The sequence below is a fragment of the Anas acuta genome, chromosome 1 (genome assembly GCF_963932015.1).
Source record: "Anas acuta chromosome 1, bAnaAcu1.1, whole genome shotgun sequence".
Taxonomy (NCBI): Eukaryota; Metazoa; Chordata; class Aves; order Anseriformes; family Anatidae; genus Anas; species Anas acuta.
In genome coordinates this window covers 198780197-198802723 of record NC_088979.1, presented here as the reverse complement: position 1 = coordinate 198802723, position 22527 = coordinate 198780197, and the positions used below count along the sequence as shown (strand labels likewise).

Below are 22527 nucleotides of genomic sequence, written 5' to 3'. Positions count from 1 at the left end.
GTAGAGGAAGGGAAAGACTAGAATCCCTTCTGAACATTTGAAATCACCTTAAGTAATGTGCTTGGTTGTGGGTTTTGATGTTTATAAGGTGGTATAGGAAGGACCAGAGGAATAAGAGACTCAGTTGAAGGGTAAATTAGTTTGTTCAGCACCAGCAGTAACTGGGGAAGAAAACGCCAGCTTTTTCTTCATCCCCACTGTGAGAAAAGGAAGTCGGCGATAGGCAGCCAGTTTCTCTTGTTTTTAGTTTCACTTCTCGAGGACTGGTAAACAAAACAAACTAAAGAGTCGTGGAATTTCCCATTCGAGGCCGGAACGAAGGCTCGAAGGCTGCCCTGTACTCCGTGTCCTGGCCTCCAGCTCTGGGGAAACGCAGTGGAGCAGTCGTGATAAAGCCCGAGCCGCACACCTAACAGATATAAATCAGATTACACCGATATCTGGCAACACTAGTACAAGTTTGTTTGGATCCATTTAGTTTGCATCAGCTATAATATTTATTAAACCACTTCAGTTTGGTTAAATCAGCACTAAGGGAAAGAGATTAATCTCTCAAACTTTGTAGCTGTTTATCCACAAAATGCAGTGCCAGTAAAATAAACTTTCTGGACACATCCCATCCATCACTTTTATTCCAATTCAGTGTTGAGTTTTTTTTGCTAGAGGAAACAACTAATTAGCTTTTATCCCTGTACCTTAGCACAGTCTGGCAAAGGAGCGTTGGGTTTTTCCCCCAGCCTCAGCGTGGGGAGATGGGACAGGTTAGTAAAGTACAGACAATGCTGAGGTCCCGTGTCAGTGCACGGTCACTGAGAGGCAAGCACAAAGCTGCAGTAGTAAAGGAACACAAAACAGAAGTGAAAATGCTTATTTGAATATTTGATTTTAAAGAACAACACAGGTTAATTTGAACAGAATCTCCGGAGGTTACACTCCTCACTCCTATGCCTAATAAGTAGCACAGATCCCCAAGAGATGTACCACTTGGATCGTTCTTCGGATGCTCTGAAAATAGTTTACAAATATCCCGTGTTCACTTAAGAAGCCAATTATTAATGTATTCTGCAGCAGGACAGCAACAGTGACTTCAGTAACCAGAACACCAGCAGGTATATGTTAATACTAGTTTATAGGAAGATAATCGTGATGTACCTTAACGGCACTTGTAAGCTTACCAACAGCTTTTCAGTGCTATTTCTCTCAAAGTCAGCATTTCTATTTCAGGACTAATGCAAGATGAAGAGCGACAAACACGCTGCAAAGACCTCAAGAAGTTTGTGTTATAATGCAAAACCACATGAGATTAATTCTAGGCTAGGCCTGGCACACAGGCATTAAGCTCAGAATCGATTTATCTGTTAATGCTCAAGTCAATGATGCAGTAAACCTACTAATGAAGATCCACTTCTTACCAGTATGCTTTGTTAAAAAAAAAAAACAAGCACAAATATCTGACCATTTGTCATAGCCTCTCATATCTTAGCAGACAGTTAAAAGGATTTTTGAACTCAGTACAGGGCAGAAAGCCTGCTTTGTGCAATCCCAGCACTGACACCAACACTTGGGCAATACCTCTTGCAATTGGCAAGGATCGGTTCTGTGACAAGATATAAACAAAGCCTTATGCAGCTTTCAGCCCTGCTCGGTAACCTACTTCATTCCAAACTGATTGCTTTCAACCTCGACAAATTTCATACCCCTCACAGAACCAAAATCCACAGTAAATTGTTACCAGGCAAAATCCTCCCCAGGAAGGGCAGACCAGAACATGGAGAGACCAGAACAAGAGGGCTGAGTGCTGACCCGGACATCAACTCAACCATATTCAAGAGAGCTTTGAGGTCTAACTACAGCCAGAAGCTGCAGATAAGAAAACAAATTGGTCAGAGCACATTGTATGCCTAAACTGCCTTTAAAGTTCTCGTTTTGACACCGTCTTCACCGAAGAAGTCACACAAGGACACTTCCCTCATCCTAAAACTCATCGACTTCACACCAAAGTTCAACAAGTTCATGCTTCAATTTTCACTAGCGAAGTTAAATCTAAAATAACTTGTCGGTGCATGGTTAAAAAAATATACTTGTTCCAGGTTTTGGTTACTTATTTCTTTACCACTAAAGGCACTTCTTCAGTACACGTGAAAATCTAAAATTTATTTCCGATGTTACTCTAAAGACAGGTGATGTGCCCCCTTAAAACACAGCACTGTAATATAAAAAGCCAAGGCATTAATTCTGTAAAGGTATCCCAAAAATCTAGGTGTAGGGTAAAAAACAAAGAGGTTGAACATAACAAATGTTGTTTTAGTTACGGCACTTTGGAAGGATTAAGAGTTATCACTCCTGGGGCTTCAAACTTGATGAAAATCCAACAGCCTTTCATCAATTGTTTCCCCTTCAGCACAAGTACAGTTATCATTTGTCGTCACGTAAAGAAGTCAGAACTTGGGAAAATTAACATTAAATATTCTAAAAGAGAAGAAATCGTTAAATCCAATGTCCAACTTTTTGCTATCATAGCAAGTTCCTAGAGGAATTTACAAAGAACGCAGCCTAACTTCAGGCTGGGAAGAGGGAGAGAAAAATTTTAACTTGAATTTATTTTAATGGAAACCACACAAAAGACAACAACTTTTGGTGTGTCCATCGACAAACACCAATTTTATTTAGAGTTTCAAAATTTAGCTCAGCTTCGCCGCCTGTGCCTCAGTTTCTTCTGTGGCATAGCAGAAAACCCTGCCCACTGCAGGGATACCACACACACTCTATTTGCCACCAGCAGCTGTTTTGAAAGAGCACAAACCTAAAAATTGACACAAGGACCAACAGTTCCCATTATTTTGTTATGTACTATAAAAATATAGAAAAAACAAAAGCATCCAAGAACACTTTGTACCAAAAGGTACAAAAGGTACAAATGGCTGGCTAATCCCAGGGTAGCATTCAAGCCAGCTCACGCATTGTAGGCAGGTTTTTCTGAGAACTGAATGAGATGCTCGTCCTGGGGAAGTTCTCCCTTCCTAAAGCAGCACCACAGCCAGCTGCTGTTCTCCAGGTGCTGCTGAGCCCAGGTGGTGGCTCAGTGGATCGCAGACTCAAATACAAACTGAGCGATGATTTTTTCAGGTAGGTAAACCTATCCCTGAGGAGGCGCAAGATGAACGTGTGGATTTGTCACCTACTTAATCAGGTTTTGCTAAGTCAGAAGTCTGCGGTGGGAGCTTAATAAAACGCTACTGCTGTTCAGAGCAGCCCAAACCTACTGTGAAGCTGCAAGACAGCCACAGGAGGCGGAATTTCAGGGCTGGGGAAAGCACAGGCTAACCGCTGCAGCTCAGCTGGGCCACCACAACCTGCACGCCGACCCAGAGCAGCCAGGCGATGACAACCCCGTACAGCTGCTCTCCGGCACCGTCACACCTCCTGAGGCTGGAAAAGCGGAAGAGTGACAATGTCAAAGCTATGCCTAACGAGAAGCCCAAACGTGACCGCGGCGACAGGAGGATGCGGAAGGGGTGGGGGAGGAAGCGTGACGCAGGCTTTAGGGAAGGGCAGTGTAAGAGGATGAGGTACAGAACGCGCTGAGCTGTCAGGCTGAGGTACTCAGGGGTCATTGTCACTAAGGGATAAGGGAATTAAAGCTAACAGAAAGGGATTTTAAAACTATGCTGTGCATCAGAGGTATTTTAATGCACTAAACTACAGGTAAGCAACCCCAAAATTACAATAAATAAATGAACAAATGACAGCGTTGTTCCAGGTTTCTGCTATCTTGTTACGCAAGGAATTCCATCACATCTGAGTGCCCATTTTCCTATTACCCTGCATTTGTTTTCCTCCTTCACATCTGTACATTAGATCAGCAGTATTTTACACCTCCCTGTTGAAGAGAGCGCTGAAACGGGGAAAAAAAAATCAAAAGCCTAAAAGGAAACTCGTTGAAATTTCCTTTCTGTGACTATGGAGGCAAAATAACTGCAGGGGTTTAGAAAGAAAAGAAGCAGGACCAGTGAGCTTGTTCCAGAAGCTGGTGCCAATGGGTTGATGTGGGCACAGCTTTCTGAATGACACAAGTCCCACAGCAGGACAGAAAAGCAGAGCTGAAGCCCTCACAACTGAGACTTCAGTCACTTCAGGGCAAATTTCATATTCTTAGACTTCAGAAGGAACTATTTCTCAGTGAAACTGGCATGCCATTAGTACTTGAACACCAAGCAGTTCACTGATACACATCATTTAGCTATCAGGATTTGACGTTCAAGCCTAGATGTACCAGCCATGTAAGCAGAATCCCAAACAGAGGGAGCCTTTCCCATGGGCATCCAGGATTTAGTACAAACTTTAACTGAAGCAGCTCTCAGATTTGTGTCATAATGAAGAATTATGAATGTCTCATGCTGCTTTGGAAACACTCCTCTGCAGTTGTTTCAACTGTGGAAAAGATCACTCAAATTAATACAAGAGAATAGAAATTGTTTGAATTCATAGTAGTAACTCTGTAACATCGTATTAAAATGAATTCTTCTCTTTGCCTTTTTTTTAAAGTTTTAATTGGAACCAAATGTTTTCCTTCTACTAAGAAAGCTATAAACTCAAGTGCTGAAAGCTGCCTGACAGATAAAAGGCAGGCAAAAAGAGGTTAAGGAGGGGAAGCTCATGCAAAATACTGCAGCAAAGTTGTGTGAAATTAAGAGGGGATCAGAAACCGCCAAGAATGGCAGCTTAGGCAAAATACAACACCCAAATCTAATAGCTATTAAATAACAACCCTGCAGCAGGAGTAGAGTTTAAGGTACGTCAAATAAATATTGCTTCCTGTGTCCATCTGTGACTGCTCCCCTCCCAAAAAAAAAAAAACAAACACCACGTATTCCAAAAGTGTTATCTCCATTAATTCCTACTCAACCATCTCTTCTGAAACCTTCGCGAATCGTGTCCTTTCCCATAATTAGGATGCAATTGAACTGCAGTTCAGTTTTCTTACTGTCGCTAATGACTTCAACAGTCCTACCACTTACCAACTCAAATCATTCAGTATCAGCTGGCACACCAATAAATACTATTCCCAACTACCAACCTGTAGTTGAAATGTTCAGAAGTTTGTCAGAAAAGCCTTTTCATTTATTTAGATATGAAAAGATTATATAGAGTAGGGCATTAAGGGAGCACAAACGAAAATCTATTTAGGAAGGCATCACTCAGGCCTCCTGTCCTGTATTTACAGTGCTTGTTGAGCGTGTCAACGCTCTTTTCTTCGGCTCTGCTGGAAGTTACTGCGCTGGGTTGTGCTGGTGAACAGGATCGTGTGCAGGCAGTGTGATCCACAAGAAAAAACAGGACTGGCAGATGAGTTCACCCTAGCATTGTGGGCAGTTTAATGGAACTTGGAGGGATCTCGCAGGAACACATTTCCAATGCCTGAGTTTGTCCATGTCAGGTGTGGGTTAACCTCAGCTCGTTGCCAGACAGCGAAGTTGCTCTCTCACTCCCACTCAGCAGGACAGGGGAGAAAATGAGATGAGAAAGCTCCTGGGCTGGGATAATGACAGGGAGGTCGCTCACCAGCTGCTGTCATGGGTGAAACAGAATGAACTGGGGGAAGACTGATCTAATTTATTGCCAATTAAGAATAGAGTAGGATGGTGAGAAGCAGATAAAACTGGGACAGCTTGCGCCAGCCTGCCTTTCTGCCAGGCTCAACTTCACTCCCTTGGTCTTCTCTCTTCTGCCACCCCAAGCAATGCAGCGGGGATGGAGGGGGGAGGTTGTGGTAAGCCCATAACAGTTTGTCTCTGCTGCTCCTTCCTCCTCACACCCTTCCCCTGCTCCAGGGTGGGTCCTTCCCACAGGCAGCCGCTCTTCAAGAACTGCTCCCACATAGCTCCTCTCCACAGGCCACAGTTCCGGCCCAGGGCCTGCTCCTGCGGGGGCTCTCCATGGGCCGCAGCCTCCTCCAGGCCACATCCACCTGCTCCACCGGGAGCTCCTCCACGGGCTGCAGCATGGAGATCTGCTCCATGTGGGACCCATGGGCTGCAGGGGGACAGCCTGCTCCACCAGGGGCATCCCCACAGGCAACCTTCAGCTTCAGCACCTGGGGCAGCCCCTGCCCTCCTTCTGCACTCACCTTGGTGAGACACAACCTTGTGGACACATTATTCTCACTCCTCTCTCAGCTGTCACACAGCATTTTATTTTATTTTTTACCCTTTTCCTAAATACTTCACCACAGAGACACCAACAGTGTTGCTGATGGACCCAGCTGCAGCAACCATGGGACATGTTTTGAGGCTGGCTGAAGTTGGCCGCTTCTGACACGGGGCAGCCCCTAGTCTCTTCTCACAGATGCCACCCTTGCAGACTGCCACTCTCAAAATCTTGCCACACAAACCCAACTGGACATTTTCCCATGAATTTAGCACTTAAGAGTCAGAGAATATGCAACCATGAGTCATACACATCAGTCTTTAATATTTGACTGCACGATTTCTAGATCCCCTTTCTGCCTGTGAGACATCAGCCCTGTTAGAACTTCTGAGTATTCCTAAAACACTCGTTACAATAGTCTACCCACTGTCAAGATCATAAATCAGGGGTAGAAGGCAACTGATGTTCTGTGCAATTCACAGAATCACAGAAGTGTAGGGGTTGGAAGGGACCTCCAGAGATCACCGGGTCCAACCCCCCTGCCAAAGCAGGGTCCCTACAGCAGGCTGCCCAGGTAGGCATCCAGACGGGCCTTGAATATCTCCAGAGAAGGAGACCCCACAACCTCCCTGGGCAGCCTGTCCCAGTGCTCTGTCACCTTCACCGTGAAGAAGTTCTTTCGCGTGTTGGTGCCGAACTTCCTGGGCCATCACCCCTTGTCCTGTCCCCACAGAGCACTGAAAAGAGGTTGGCCAAATCCCTGTATCTCCCACACTTCTATAACTGGATTTTGGTTTAGGCCAGAAGGGTACTTTTGGAACAAACCTCCAGCTCACCTCTATCTTTATTTACTGTTCTTCAGTTTGGGCTGGGAAGCAACAAGGGAGTGTGCAAACTGGGCTTCTTCCAAATTAAACTAATCTGCAAGACACTCTCCTAACTACCTCATGCTGCGCCTGAAGAACAAGGACAAGCTTTGAGCTGGCCAGGAAAAACAACTGAAACGCAGTGGGATGTCAGGCCACCATCTCTTTTCCTCTCTAGGTCCATCTGCACTGGGCCATGCCACTTGCTAACACAGTCTGCAGGCCACTGTTGTGTTAAACACAGCCCGATCCCAGCACAGCCCCTCTCCCTTCGATTTGCCTAAGCGTATTTGTTCATTTTTCCCTTTAGAGCCTATCTGGGCTATTTATAGAAGGGCTTTACATTCTTATTAGTTCCCAGACAATGATTTTTAATACTTTCCATCACCATGGATATTCTTCTCTGAAGCTTAATACATAATGTAAAACAGGCAATTATCACGGCACAGTTTAGAAGGTCATTCCCATGCCCATAAGCTAAATAGCAATGCAAACGTCAATCTGGGGAGCTTCTGCAAAGTTTTGTGTATGGATTTGGCCAGCTCCGAACTAGCCTTCATTCCACCTGTTTTTAAACCTAACCACGGTACTAATTGACAGCACAGCGGTGACAGAAACATCTTTAATGATCCACGTTTCTTTGATTTGTAGAAGAGGCTCCACACAACTGTCTGCGAACGTAACATTTTCCTTTCACTGAGATGAGGCACGGCTCCAGGACTTGATGCAGCTGCAGCAGAGAGGAGGAAATTTTGCAAAACACGTTGCAGTCTTTTCAATGTACAGCTGTCGTGACAAAAAGGGGAGAGTTGGTGGTTTTCTGTGTTTTTTTTTTCCAAGAAGAAAAATTAGGATGCAGAGCAACAGTGCTGCCATTTTCCCTCTCACACAGTGCAGTACAACACCTGAAACCAACAGCACATCACACACGGGGAGCTCTGGGAGCATCCCAAAAAAAGCTCAACATTTGAAAAGCTCATTCTAAATGATGAATTGTTTCACTAATCCAAATAACGATGGCTTCAAATGAAATAGAAAATATTTATCTATGAAAGATCACAACATCTTCATGTTACCAAAGCCCTTTCGTTAGTACAAACAGTATTTCCTTTCTATCAAAAAAATAAGGTCTTGGATTGAGGCTGCTCCTCAACATTCCAGTTGAGACCTATGAACTGCACTATAAATATTTCCTTCAGACTACTGCTTTTCCAACCCAGAACTGAGATTTATCAAAAGAGGTATACTTCCATTTTAGTTGTGATATGAATCCACGAACCAGAATTATTAAAGTTAAAATTTTAAAGGATATATCTCTAAAAAAAAAAAAAAGAAAAAAATCCTAAATTTTAGCCTCTGGAAAATACCACTGATAAAAGGGAAATGGCATGGAAACGAGTATCCTTCAGTCAGAATGTTTGGGGGAACATCTTACACATAGGGTAGACTAGCAGACAGAGTGAAATTTGCCTATTCATATGTTCAGGTCCTAGCGCTTACATATTTTGCCTGGTACATTGGATGAGACTCTCATTTTTAAAAATAATATAAGAACAATGAGGGGAAAAATCACATTCCTCCCATGAATTTCCAGGGAATAAAAATATTTGCCAGTCAATAAATGCAACAAATTTTGTGCAAGTTGATTAATCTATAGGTTACAGGCCTCCACCACTTGCTTCTGAAGAAATTATGGAGAGAAAGATGCCATTTTAAGCACCTCACGTTCAGCTACAACTGGTGGCTGCAACAGTGCAAGAAGATGATGCAGATATCACTTATCACAGATATCTCTAAGATAGGAATGATGAGGAAAAAAAAATGATTTTGATATTCTTAAATAGAAATGTATTTTACAATGAAGAATCAAAACAAATATTTTCTTTTCTACCACCCCATTTATATTTCATTAAAACATGCATTAGACTACTGTCACAGAGTGGAGATCCTCTGCTGCTGTGCAGTAGGGATGGAGCATCTACATTTCAATAATGTAGCATTCTGAAAGCAAAACGATGCCCTGTGAAGAATGAGAAAGGGTTATGGTTAAAAAACAGAGTGGGAAGGGAAGGGAAGGAGAAATACCCGCTACAGCACACAGCTTTATCTCCCCAGGGACAACTGGTTTCAGCTTCCTGCATCGCGATCATACCTCCTTTAAGAGCTACACAACCCCCCAAAGCCGACACAACACTGTGAAAGCAAAATTTAATCCTATACAAGTCTTAAGTAACTCTTGTAAATTTATTGCTTAAGCTGCAAATTCATCAAAAAGCGTACACTTGAGTCACTTCCAAGTGGCAGCAGAAAACACCTGCAATCCAGCAGAGTTACTGCAGTAATATTTGGCAAACAGGAATATAGAAGGACTCCACACGCTGAATATCAATGAGCTTCTCCATATGGACAGAGCCTGTTCACAAGGGCTGCAGTTAGTGAGCCTGTTCTTGTTTTAAAATGAAGCCCACGTGCGTGCAGAGAGCCCTCGTAGCTGACAGGCTGCAAGATTTATATTGTGCTCATCTCTGCGGCCTGCGGTGAGGAGTTAAGTGACCGTGACTAACAACTGTGCCATCTGATACGGGCGTCGCTCTTCTGGAAAGGACTGCGTGCAATCAAGTATGTGATTGTACTTACATGGCTCTCTGTTTGTTTGAGTTTGTTGCCATACATTAATGCTACAGGAGATAACAGCAGCAGAGAGACTTGCATCACCTGGGACTTGACGCAGGAGGGGGCGGCGCTTGTTCCTCGAGGAACTGGTCCCACCAAGGACTTCCTTCCTCCAGGTACTGCTAGAAACTGTTTTGTTAGCTGCTTTATTAGCAGAGAGCAGCAGTCTTGGGCATCTGTGTACTTATTTTCTCATTTCCACCAAGAATTTAATTAACTGACATTAATTAAGTTTTCTGTTTGATCTGAAATTTCAGCTCAAATTAACATTTTTATGGGTAGTTTAATACCAACACTGGCAGATAATTCCTGTTAGCTGCTTGTACATGCAATGAGAGGGACAAAACAAGGGAAGCTATTCCACTTGGAAACAAATATTTTTATTTGCTGTTAGATACAGCTTTTAAAAAGCTGGATATGTTATCTGATTTGAAAAGTTTGGATGTTTTGCTTATAAGCTATACCTAAAGATCCACAAGCTCAAGAGGACACAAAAATACCTCAGAGAAGCCAGATAAAATGTCCAGGAAATTTGTGAGCTGTGGATATACACCAAAACATTATCTAAGCTACCAGACTGCCATCATTATCTGTTACAGAAAATGTCCAGCTGAGACCCTGTCATTTTGAAACATTCACCACATTTAAAGTTATTAAAAAGGCAAACTGGTTAGCATCCATCTCTGCACTGTCACTGATCCCCATCCACTGCAATTTAACAAACAGAACTGTCACCTTCTTAAGCTCTCAACGTATTAAATAAGTTCTGTGCAAGTTTTACAACCAATGAACATGGAAGCTAACATCCATATTTAACATTAGATTCCAAGTTTCATAAGTATGGGGATAAAATACTGGAAACTGAACAATTTAAGGCAAAAAAATAGGTCATTCTTCATTGCATTAAGGGTGCACATCTTCAGAGCACAAGTTTATGAAAAAAATATGCTTTTCAGTGTCAAATAAAGTTGACATTATACTTTAAGAGCCCAGAAGAAGAAAAAACCGTACACATTTTAAAATAACATATGCACAATTGCCATGATCTTACTGAAATCAAGGTCAGAAAAATCTGTTCCCCTGAACTATGAAAATACAAGCTGGAACAAGGTTTGTTTTTCTAGATCCTGCATACAGAATAAATATCACACCCAGGTTTCACAGCCCTTTCTCAAGAGTCTCCACAAATCAGATGCATGCACTTAGTTGTTAAATTCACGTCACGATAAATAGAGAAGAGCTGCTACAGAAGGAAAGGTACACAAAAAGCCTTCCCCCAATGTTCAGGTCCAGGCTGAGCCCTTGTCTCTGCTCCGAACTTACTGGACAAATGCCTCAGGGCAAACAGAGCTGCAGTTTCACTTGCAGTATCACTAAAACCAGAAAACCAAAAATATTTCATCCCGCCAGCTCAAGCTCAAAACTATGTAACCCATTAACCTTCAGCAGCGTTAAGCAAACACTTGGATACATCACCACCTCCCCACACACAGCTGCCCTCTTCTTTCAAGAAACCCAAGAAAGCCACCTTGTTTTCAGCTGGTCTCACTCCCAGCTTCTGCATTTCCTCTGCTGGGGTAAAATCAGGCAGGAGAGTTTCCTCAAGCACTGCTACTCCAGGTCAGATGGACTGAGCCCAGCTGGACTTAGCAGCACACAGCAGCATGCTTCAGCTGGAAAAGATGAAGCTGGTTCTCAACGCCAGAATATTTCCAAGTGATTTAATAGGAGGCTTTGTTTCCCTTCCCTGCAACTCACGCACAGCAGCTAGGACACAAACCGATGGGTATCAACTGTAAGAAGCTCTGAAGGCCACAGAGGCATCCCACTGTCTGCCTGATTTAAAACCACAAGACAGCCTATTACCAGAAGAGGATAAACAGCAACTTACAACAATATATAATCGCGCAGCCTTAAAGCTTACAGGTGGTTGCTTCTACTTTTTACTATTTTGTGTCAATACAAGCTTTAACCAAAACTATACTTACACTAGAGATTGACTTTAGCTGAATAAAAAAAAGTTTATTTTGATTTGCTACATAAATGAAAACAGTCCGGGGCTTGCAGCTCACTGTTGCTTTACATTTGACTACCCCAGACACACTGCAGAACAACAGATTGGGGAAAAAATATCACAGCAATCAGTAATTCCAGCAAGTGAATGAAACATCAAGCTCGGACTATAGTTACAGGCAGACAACCTATATTCGGTTTTTATCACTGTTGAAACTTGCTCCAAGATGAAGTGGTCAGTGCAACCAGAGAAGTGCAGCGCACGCCAGAAGAAGGCTGGAATCAAAGAAGCAAGATTATAGCACTGCCTGTCAGGGAAATAGCAGAGGTTCTGTTGATGTTGTGCTTTGGTAGGGTTTTTTGTTTGTTTTGGTAGGTTGGTTTTATCCCCGCCCACCCCTGCGGCCTTACAGCTACAAAAAGACTATTTTACTTCATGGGCATCAGAACTTGTGGGACTTCACCACCCTCAAACAGACTTCACACATCTTCGGGGGAGCAAAGGAAGAAAAGGGGACACAGCCACACAGGCTGTGCAAACAGCAGCTTTAGCTAGTGGCTGAAGCCATGAACAATTATTTATAGTATGCCTGGTTCTAAAGCTTTCTAATGACAATGTCAAACATCTTGTCAGAAGCACTAAACTATGATTATTAACAGAGTTTCTTTTTCTTCTTTAAACTCCTTTTTTTTAATGTGCTATTTTATCAACTGGATTACAACTGTGAACTCTCAGCTACCTACAGGCACACTCAAAAGAAACAATACATTTTTCTTTTTTAAAAAGAAAGAAAAAAGCACTGCAGCAAGTCAGATCAGTTTCTTGATGCCAACACAGCTGTGCTGATTTATACCACACTGAATTTCTGTCCCATCTAGCAGAAACAACACTGAACCTGTTGTGTTTTTCTCATCACTGCACTGTTCTTTACTCAACAGGAGCATTATGTTAAGCTATTATATTGCCTTTATTGCTACGGAAAGAGAGGTAAGGTTGTATTTTTCGGAAGTATTTGTAATTTGTCAGTTGACCATTCGTGGATTCAGGTACCTGCTCTGTCGTCCCATCCTTCCACCCACCCCCCCAAAAAAAAACACTACAAATTAGAATATCAGATCACAGCACCAAGCTGGAGAGCTGTTTCCTTTACTGCACTGTCCTTCTTGTAAACCAGCTCATTTCAGTTAACTAACATTACTGCATAAAGGAACGGAAGTACATCATTTTTCTGTAGTTCCTCCTACAGCTAAATCAAATTCAAGCGATCTGAATTCATTTTGCTAAGTCGTAGGTCAATTTCCAAGACACAACATCTAAATATTTTGTTAAACGGTGCTACCTACCTACCAGTCAGGGCCTAAATCAGCAGCCAGCAAAGTCAGCCATCAACAGCTACGTATGGCTAAGCAGCACTGCGACCGACCCTTCTTAATCACTGCATCTGACACTACACAAATGAGGAAAAATATTTTTGAGTTGTTCAACAATCCAACTGTGTTAGTACTTGTGTATGCATCACCCTGAGGCAGAACAACTTGGACTCTTGTGCTCACCTGGCTCTTTGCACTGGCTCAGCCAGCAGTACCAGGAAGGAAGCCCAGCCCCACATTTGAATACCAGGTTCAGCTTTGGGCCCCTCAGTACCAGAAGGACATGGAGGCCCTGGAGCATGTCCAGAGAAGGACTATGAAGCTGGTGAAGGGCCTGGACCACGAGTCCTGTGAGGAGCAGCTGAGGGCACTGGGGGTGTTTGGTCTGGAGAAGAGGAGGCTCAGGGCAGACCTCATTGCTCTCTGCAACTACCCAAAAGGAAGGTGTGGGGAGCTGGGGGTCAGCCTCTTCTCACAGATAACCAGCGAGGGAATGGCCTCAAGATGTGCCAGGGGAGGTTCAGGTTGGCAATGAGGAGCCATTTCTGCTCAGAAAGAGCAGTCAGGCACTGGGACGGGTTGCCCAGGGAGGTGGTGGAGTCACCGTCCCTGGGGGTGTTCAAGGAGAGGTTGGACGTGGTGCTTGGGGACAGGGTTTGTGGGTGACAGTGGTGGTAGGGGGGTAGTTGGACCCGATGACCTTGGAGGGCTTTTGCAACCCTAATGGTTGTATGATTTATTTACATGCCAGTGCTGTGTCCTCCTTGGAGCTGGCACGCATTGCAATCTGGTAAAAGCAGATCAAGATTAAGATTACCGCAATCAGAAATAAGATTAGAATTTAGTTTAAATCAGTTTCCTGCTTTGAATCACCACATGACTATACAAGTGCCCATGAAGCTGTAAGAGTGATTTGAATTGGGATGAGGAGACAAAACAAGCAGCTGAAACAAGGCAGGATGGCATCTTTAAGAGCCACTTATGCTAGTGCTAGTTGCCTGTAAAACCACTGCCAACATGCCTAACTTTAACCAAAATACAATAATATCAGTAGAGCCTGCTGAAATACAGCTCAATTTTATCACCCTAATACAACCTTAGCTATGGTAGATAATAATTAAAGCTGTGTATGTACATATTGATGAGCTACATAATACAATCAATGATCCTGACTGATGTGACCATAATTTCTTCTTTAATGGCAAAAAAATTGTCATTGAACAATTGCCAAGATCATTTTTATTCTAGAAAATAAAGATCATTACTTTCTCTCTCCCCTGTCCATTCCAGCTCTAAGAAACAAACTGATTTTAAAAATAGGTGTACAGGTGTAGAAGAAAACCTTTCCTTCTATACAGCATTTCTCAGTTAAAATCTCCAGCCTGGGTAATAACTGTTCTTTCATCAATAAAATACCTGACTGCACAGCTTTAATTCACGTGAACTGCACTACCACTGGCTATAAGGACAACTGCTGGAGTCAGACTGCCTTCGAGCAAAAGGTCAAACTAGATTAAAGGGTAGAGAAGACCATGGTAAGCAAGTGACTTCTCACATCACCTTTTCAAGCACAGCACTGCTAGCTGGGTGATGGGGGGGGATTGTCCTGCTCTGCTCTGCACGGGGTGGCCTCACCTCCAGCTCTGTGTGTGGTTTTGCGTGCCACAGTATAAAAAGGACATAAAACTGTTAGAGAGTGTCCAAAGGAGGGCTACAAAGATGGTGCAGGGTCTAGAGGGGAGGACATATGAGGGGCTGAGTTTGTTCAGCCCCGAGCAGAGCAGGCCGAGGGGAGGCCTCATAGTGGCCTGCAGCTCCCTCACGAGGGGAGCGGAGGGGCAGGTGCTGAGCTCTGCTCTCTGGGGACAGCGACAGGACCCGAGGGAATGGCATGGAGCTGGGACAGGGGAGGGTCAGGCTGGGGGTTAGGGAAAGGTTCTGCACCCAGAGGTGGTCAGGCACTGGGACAGGTTTGGACACCGCCCTCAGACACATGGGCTTGTATTTGGGTGGTCCTCTGTGGAGCCAGGAATTGGACTCTGGATCTTTGTGAGTCCCTTCCAACTCTGTTATTCTGTGATTCCACAATTATTAAATGAAATGTTGGGCAATGATGGTCAAATATTTGCCCCCAAATTCCTCTAGAACTGTTTAAGCTTTCGGCTGCACACTGCATTCAACCAGCTCACGTGCATTCCTGTAGAAGATAACTCGAAAGCAAACGCTAATAACTTGCTGCAGGACCTTTAGATGCAAGATGGAGAAAATAAAATAAACAACCTATTTCAAAAGAAATACACCAGAAGGAGGACCACAGATTTCTTGCAAAGTCTGGGAGATAAGGTTCTCCCAGAGAACCATCTGCAATCAAATTCAGGCGGCATCTTCACGAGTGTGAGCTATTACTGGGATATTTCCAGAATGAAAATTAACTTTGAAACTGAAGATATTTATTAGCTTTGTCTGCAACCTAGATGGCTGAGATACGGTATGCACCCCAAAGAAATATAGGGGATTCCCGAAGGAGCATTATCGGTGGCTTACAGCCCAAATACTGCAGTGGCCAAGCATATGCTCCCTCTTGTGATCTCTAAAAACAACTAATGGAAAACTTAAGTTTGAGGTTATCTTTTACACTGAACTTTGCACGCTTTATAATTTGGTGATTTTAATTTAGTTGTCGTATCTGCTGAACATATTTCAATGCAATGTTGATTTTCTATTCTAACATCAAGGTGATGCTGCCAGTTATGCTCTGCGGTAGCCATCTGTAAGAAGGAAGAGGGGGGAAGAGGTAAACCAAGAATATTTTTTATTTTAAACAATTTTGATTTCAACCAGGATTTCAGACATAGAAAAAAAAGAAAATAAACCATAGATTTATACACTACATTGATTTCTCCAGGAGAAATAGCATTAGAACTATTTGTTTGAATACAGACAGGTTTCAGATCTCATGAAATACATGGCCTTGAACGAGAACACTTATCAAGAGAATTTCATCCTGACACGATTTTGGACTTTTTCCAAAGCCAAGGTTTCAAGGTTATACACATATATTTTTAAAGCCTTATGAAACAAAATAGTGACAACCTCTTTATTTATTTGCAACTTCTTATTCACCTTCAAAGTTACAAAAAAAATGGTAAAAAGCTAAAGTGTTAGCCTTGCTCCAATAAATGGATTAGGAACTTTTTTTTTTTTTAACTAACCCGATGTTATCTAAATACAGTAAGGGTCTGGATTTTCCAATTAAAAACAAGCAAACAAAACACACACACACACAAAGCAACCACCACTACCACCTCCCCCCCCAAAAAAAACCACTCAGCTTTCACAGCAATTGGAAGATTGCTGAACACAATTAAATGGTTTTGGTTTTTTACTTTAAAAATAAATATAACTCTTGGGACTCAAGTTCTAATCAGTGCATTACAAAAAAATATATATGAAAACAGCTGTTAGACATTATAAAGCAAAACTTACTGTTTAGTTCATTATATCCATCACTAAGCAAGAACCTCACAGTGCTAGGGAAAAATTAGGGGATGTGAGCCTTTTCAACAGCCAAAGAGTAAAGACAAAATCATAACTAAAGGACTTTTAACTGGGAGAGAAGCACTCTATTTGCAGAAGTTAGCCTTGTATTTGTAAACCATTTAATCACCCTCTTATGATATAGAAAGTGAAATCTAATTTAACTAGAGGCATGAGTCACAGCCACAATGAAAACAAACTCTGGCCTATAACAAACAATTAGACTCAGCAGCTTTGGCAAGCTGCTCAACTACCCGATTAAATTCGCATCTCAACCCGTGAAACATTAAGAACGGGTTCCTTTTAAATAACATTCCTCAAGACTTTCTTCGGCAGGGATTGAATTTTCCTCTCCACAGCAGCTACCGCAGGACTTATAATAAGCTTCTGTTGTGAAACCACAAATGCAGAAAGGACATGTTCTTGGCTAATAACCATGTTTCCAGGTCTCAGCTGAAAACGAGCTTTGGGGAAGTTGAAGACTGGGGGAATCTTTTCCCCCATAACCTTGCACACTATTTAGGAAAGTAATTATAAAGTTAGGACACTCAATTTCAAAGACAAGGTTTTAAACTAGATGCAGCATAAGAAATATGCAATTAATACACTACCCTACTTTGAAATGTCTCCCCAACATCAGTTAAGGACCTACTGAGGGAGACACTCTTCCTACACTCTTCCTCCCCTCCACAGGCCCAGTGCTCCCTGCAAGTATCAGCCCAGGTATTTTCGGTGTCCGTTTCCTGGGTTCCTGATTTTCATGACAAAGGACAGATTTCACATTAAATTTTATTCACGCAACATGAGACCAATGAACTTTAGACTCTGCCCAAAAACATATTTTAAGGATGACCGCTCTTTTTTAAGAGGAAATAGAGGGCTCACCTGAGGAACGCAATTAAATACATCGGATGTTTACCAACACTAATTTGAAAGCACATTTGTAAACCCTTCACACACCAGCCCTCCTGTCTCAGTGAATTCACCTCGCATTCACACTGGGCTTCCTAGCAACTCTTCCTTTACAAATACATTTTTCCATTTACTGAAAACAATGCTGAGAATGAGTCATTTCTGTAGAATACAGTCCCTCACATACACCAGATGCCTAATGTTGCATGCTGCGAGGAAAAAAGACGAGGAAACTAATGCCTACTCAGATTGCTGTATTTATTACAGAAGTCTGCCAGCATTTTGCATCGTTTCCTTCAGAATGTTTCAAGTGGTTGTTTTTTTTTAATGTTAAGATATTAACATTGCTCATAAAAAAATTGCTACCAAGTTCTCCAAGAGCTAACATCTAATTAGCTCAGCTGCTAGCACCCCAAGAACACTGCCCAAACAATGACCAAAAGGGGTCTGAAACAAATGGGGGTGGCTGGTGGGGGGCATGGGGGAGGAATCAAAGCTTTGCAACTCATATTCTGAGTATCTCTTCATGTTTTCCAAGGCTTGCACTTCCAATTCAGTTGAATCAGTTCCAATAAACAAGTTTTTATATTTTTGGTGTTACCTTTGTAAGTTCTTATAGCTCTTCTCTGGAAAGTGAGCCTGACTAGTTAGCTACACTCGGAACAGACACAAACTCCCGTCGCCTTTGTTCTTCTCTCTAACAAGTGGAGCGTAAGGAAACAAATCCAAACCTGAAGATGAACAGAGAACTGATACTGAGTAATTCACTGTGATGATATTATACAACTGCTGGGTGGGACATTCAGCCAGTCACTACAAAATCTAAGGAATTAATTAGGAAGTTTGGTTTCTTGAAATGCACACCCTTTTTTTTTCTTTTCCCCAGAACAGAGATGATAGAAGTGGGTCCCAATTCTACCTCCACTCGTGTTGTTTTCTTACAGTGGTGTTTTGTTAACTAATTCCTTCGAATTACAGCAGCCTGATATGATTAGATAAGTGCTCTGAATTAAGGATACTTGCCTTTAGCCACAGATTACATGTAACGGCAGAAGAGAACAATGCCACAGTAACAGGCAGACGCAGACGCTATGGGCTGTATATTATTCATGACCTATTCAGCAGGAAATAAAGTGCTCCCAGAAAATTAATTCTGGTAATAAAGGAGTGCAATTTTTAAGACAGCTTTATGAATTATTTTGTTCCTCAACAAAAACGTATATTCAGCAATTGCAAATAATTAAGATGTAAAAGTAACAATGAACAGTAGGAGGGGGGGGGAAAGTGTTTAATTAGTCCTTAATTAGATAAGTATGCCAGATAGCACAAAGGATAGAACTAGTTTCAAGGAGGAAAAAAAAAAGAAACAAACATCCAACACACTGAAGAGAACAAAGAAAAAAGCATTTAACATCAATTAATTTCAAACAATAATTATTTCAAGTAATGTTTTGCACACTTGCAAGAGCCATTTCAGATTTTGAAGTTAGCTGAAGTCTAGAAATAATCTAATTTTGAAACCTAAACAGCAGTGCAGCTGTGTATGTTCAGTCTCTCTCATTTCCATAAGCACTGAAGAAGCCTATTTTTGCTCTTATTCTCATTTAGAATACTTAAGCTTCTAAAAACTATTCTGATGGGATTATATAGAATATAGTTGCTATTTTCACAGCCTGAGCTACCCAGACAAGAAAAACATTTCTTTAGCCCAGAAAAATAAGGAAAAGATCTTCAGAACAACGGTAGCAGTTACAAATGCTGACAAACTCCATCTTCAGCATAATAAACGTCATCGGGATTCTCTTTGGGAAAGCTGCAGTTGCAAAGCGATCATAATTAGGCTTAATATAGTTCAAAGATAGATTATGGGAGCTGTACATGCCACAGAAAATTAAGTAAATATTCAACTATTACCAAGCTCCAACATATTTCAGATTTATAGTAAATTACTCCAAACACTGAATACAACCCACTGCTGCTCTTACCTTTCTTAGCAGCATCTGTTCTCCGTCTTGCTGGCGACACCAGATCCTTTACAATCTGTAGCACCTGAATCATTGCTCCTTAGCAGGATCAAAAGAGACTGGATGCCCCTCTGAAATTCCAACAGGTTTCATCCCTACACAGTATTACATGGCTGTCTTCTGAATGCTCAGGCAAAACTGATGCAGGAAGAACTCAGCTACCTTCAGAGCAAGATTTCTGCCTGACGACTCTCCAGGCTGGGGTGATGGATTTAAAGTGACTTCAGCACAAGGAAACAAAAAACTGCAAGCAGTCCTAAACGTATTTCTGCAGAACATTTTAAAAATTACTTACTGAAGAGAATGCATACCAATTTCTCTAAATAAAGTTCAAAGGAAACATTCACACCAGGAAGTAAAGAAAACATCTCTTGAAACGAATGCCAGTTGCAGCAATGTGCTCCCCCAGGCATACCCACCTAAGAAGTGGGGCTGCATCCTCTTTTCAAGTCTGAAACGATTCATGAAATTTCACATCATGTTTTAAGAGAGCTACTGGTGCAGGGTAGAGACAGCGTCAGACCTACTAACAGAACTCAAATTGAATCTAGCCTGCTAAACTCCAGCAGGCATAAGCAAGCACCTGCTAAAAAGAGGCACTTGGCTCCCCTTCCTCCCCCCGAACACACACCTCTGACACCCTCCGACGTGACTGGAATCCTTGCACACCAGGAAACAAGCTGGAAATCCAGGGAGCATTTCAGGAGTTCTCTCTCTCACCACCAGAGGCCCAGAGAACAGTTGCAGCTCAGGTACTATCATTACTTTTGGCAGGTAATTTTAAGCAGACAAATGGCAGTGTGTGCCCCACAACATTTTTAATGCCATTTGGAAAACGTACAAAGGCACTTCAGAAATCCTTCCTGTCAAAGATTTTACAGGGCTAAGAAAGAAAGGAATCATGAGAAATCGTGTTTTATATGGTTGCATTAAATAACTGTCAGCCCTGAAGAGCCTCTGTGAATGCTTTTGGAAACTGAATTCCTACACAGCATCGTAGGGCCTCATCTGCACAAAGAGAGCAATTTAGAAGGCCAACTGCATTTTCTGAAAACCATAACATCAGAACAAACTCAGGCCACAACCAACCAAGGCACGAGATGCATTCTCTGGCCTTTAGACCTTCTGTTCCCATTGCTTAAGTGTTATGAGTTGGGAGGAGAGGTCATCTCTTTCCATTTCCAGCTGCTGATCACACGCATGTCAGATTTAAGATTTGCTGGCATATTTACCCACATGCATGTTGGTCTGTTGAAACACGCACAGTGTAGGCACAACAAACTGTTTCTCTTCTGGTAGGCTCATTTACATTCTGCCCGTTAATCCACCCCTGCCAGAAGTAATAACATTCCCGAGTACTATCATATTTGGTTTGGCAAAACAAAGACAACTAAAATCATTATCTCTGACAAGCCATCCAATTTCTTTTCCCACCCTGCAAATATGTCCACTCAATGGGAAGCTTGGAGACTATTACTGTGCAGCTAGAATTTCTCTCTTCCCAAGAGAGGACTCTTCAAGCTATCTGAAATGAAATGTCTAGCTCTTCATGTAGAGAATAATTTCCAACTCCTATACATAAACTTAAGTTCCAGGTTTCAGACAAATTACTTTATACATAGAGAGGGAAGGAAAAAAAAATATAAATAGATGTTTCCAGAAAAAAATATATATATAATTTCAAAACATTTATTTAAAGATGCAATATACAGGGTTGCCTGATGAAGTTTGCTTGTTAATAATATGGACCTCTACATTTCTGCTGTAAGAACTTTCCCACTGTTATATTTCCATGATGTGTTTGTTCTTAATTTAGTTGGGTTATCGACCAACTTGTCTGCAAGTTACAGATATAAACTCAAAGGAATATCATTGCTTACAGCTAAATGACATTGTAAATTTACTCTGAAAAGCTGACCAAGTTTATGGTTTGCATAAGCATACAACCATCTTTACAGCACTATGAATTATTTTTGTCTTTAACAGACATATATTAAAGACAGAAAAAATGAAGAGGAGCACCGTACAATAAAATCCCCAGTAATAACTGAATAAATGTATAACCAACTAACAAGTGAGTATACCTTACAGATCCTGAAGGTGATTTGTAACTGAACTAGATTAATCTACAGCAAGGTTCTGAAGTGTTGGAGAAGCAAGAGAATGGTGGGCTGACAAAGAGCAACAGTAGAGAAGAGGGAATGTAGCAAGAGAGAAGGGAATAGAAGGTATATTTTCTGCTTGCTTTCATGTCACCATTATTTTCATGATTCAGGAAGGGAGCGATATCAATAGTAAAAAGAGAAATCAGAGCTACTGAAGAGCTGCATTTAACACCCAGAAAAGGATTACAGCTGTTCCCTACTGGGAAAACTGAAGTTGCTCCATTTTCTTCAAAACGATTTCTTCTCCCAGATGATTAACCGGAGAAGGTTTCTTAGATGATTTTCAGGTCTTTTGGACCATGACAAAAATACAAAACTAGTACCTACAAAAGTCTGCAGAACAGTCATGAGAAAGACTTTTATCCCGTGTTCACCAGCATCTCTCTCTCCTAAAGGGAAGTTCACAAGCACTTCAGGACTAGCAATCATTTTCATATACACCTGCCTCCCTCAGCATGAAACAGTCTGAAAGGATGGCATACATAGTAGTTTCCTTCTTGTCCTATTTGAGAAATTGTAATGTATAACAAGAAAAAAAAAGCTTTTAAATGAACTTAAGAAACTGTAATCAAGTTTACTAAACATCCTGTTTGCAAGAAGAGACAGATACACAAGATAAACCAAAACGAAACCAAGTGTCATAATCTTAGCGTAAGAATTTAAGCAGGCTCTGCTTGAGGAAGAAAAGTAAAGTTACATCTTGGTGCATATCACGTGAATTCCCACTAATCACTTGCATTTTCAACAGCTACTTAGCTGAGCAATATGGGCTTGTTACTGTTCTTGCATTTTACCTTTCTTCCTTAACATCAAAACTTT

The 22527-nt window shown here is 41.9% G+C and overlaps 1 protein-coding gene across 5 annotated transcripts in view; it reads right to left on the bottom strand.

The window, feature by feature from the left end:
- Nucleotides 1–22527, bottom strand: part of USP6NL (USP6 N-terminal like) — a 117607-nt gene that overhangs the window by 73114 nt on the left and 21966 nt on the right. The window contains exon 1 of one of the 5 annotated variants that reach the window (XM_068670044.1): nucleotides 19505–20127. The exons of the other annotated variants lie outside the window; for them this stretch is intronic. Within the exon in view, the coding sequence (XP_068526145.1) occupies nucleotides 19505–19577 (73 nt within the window). The 5' untranslated portion in view covers nucleotides 19578–20127. Of the gene's footprint in view, nucleotides 1–19504; nucleotides 20128–22527 lie in introns of those variants that run through there. 5 annotated transcript variants of the gene reach the window in all.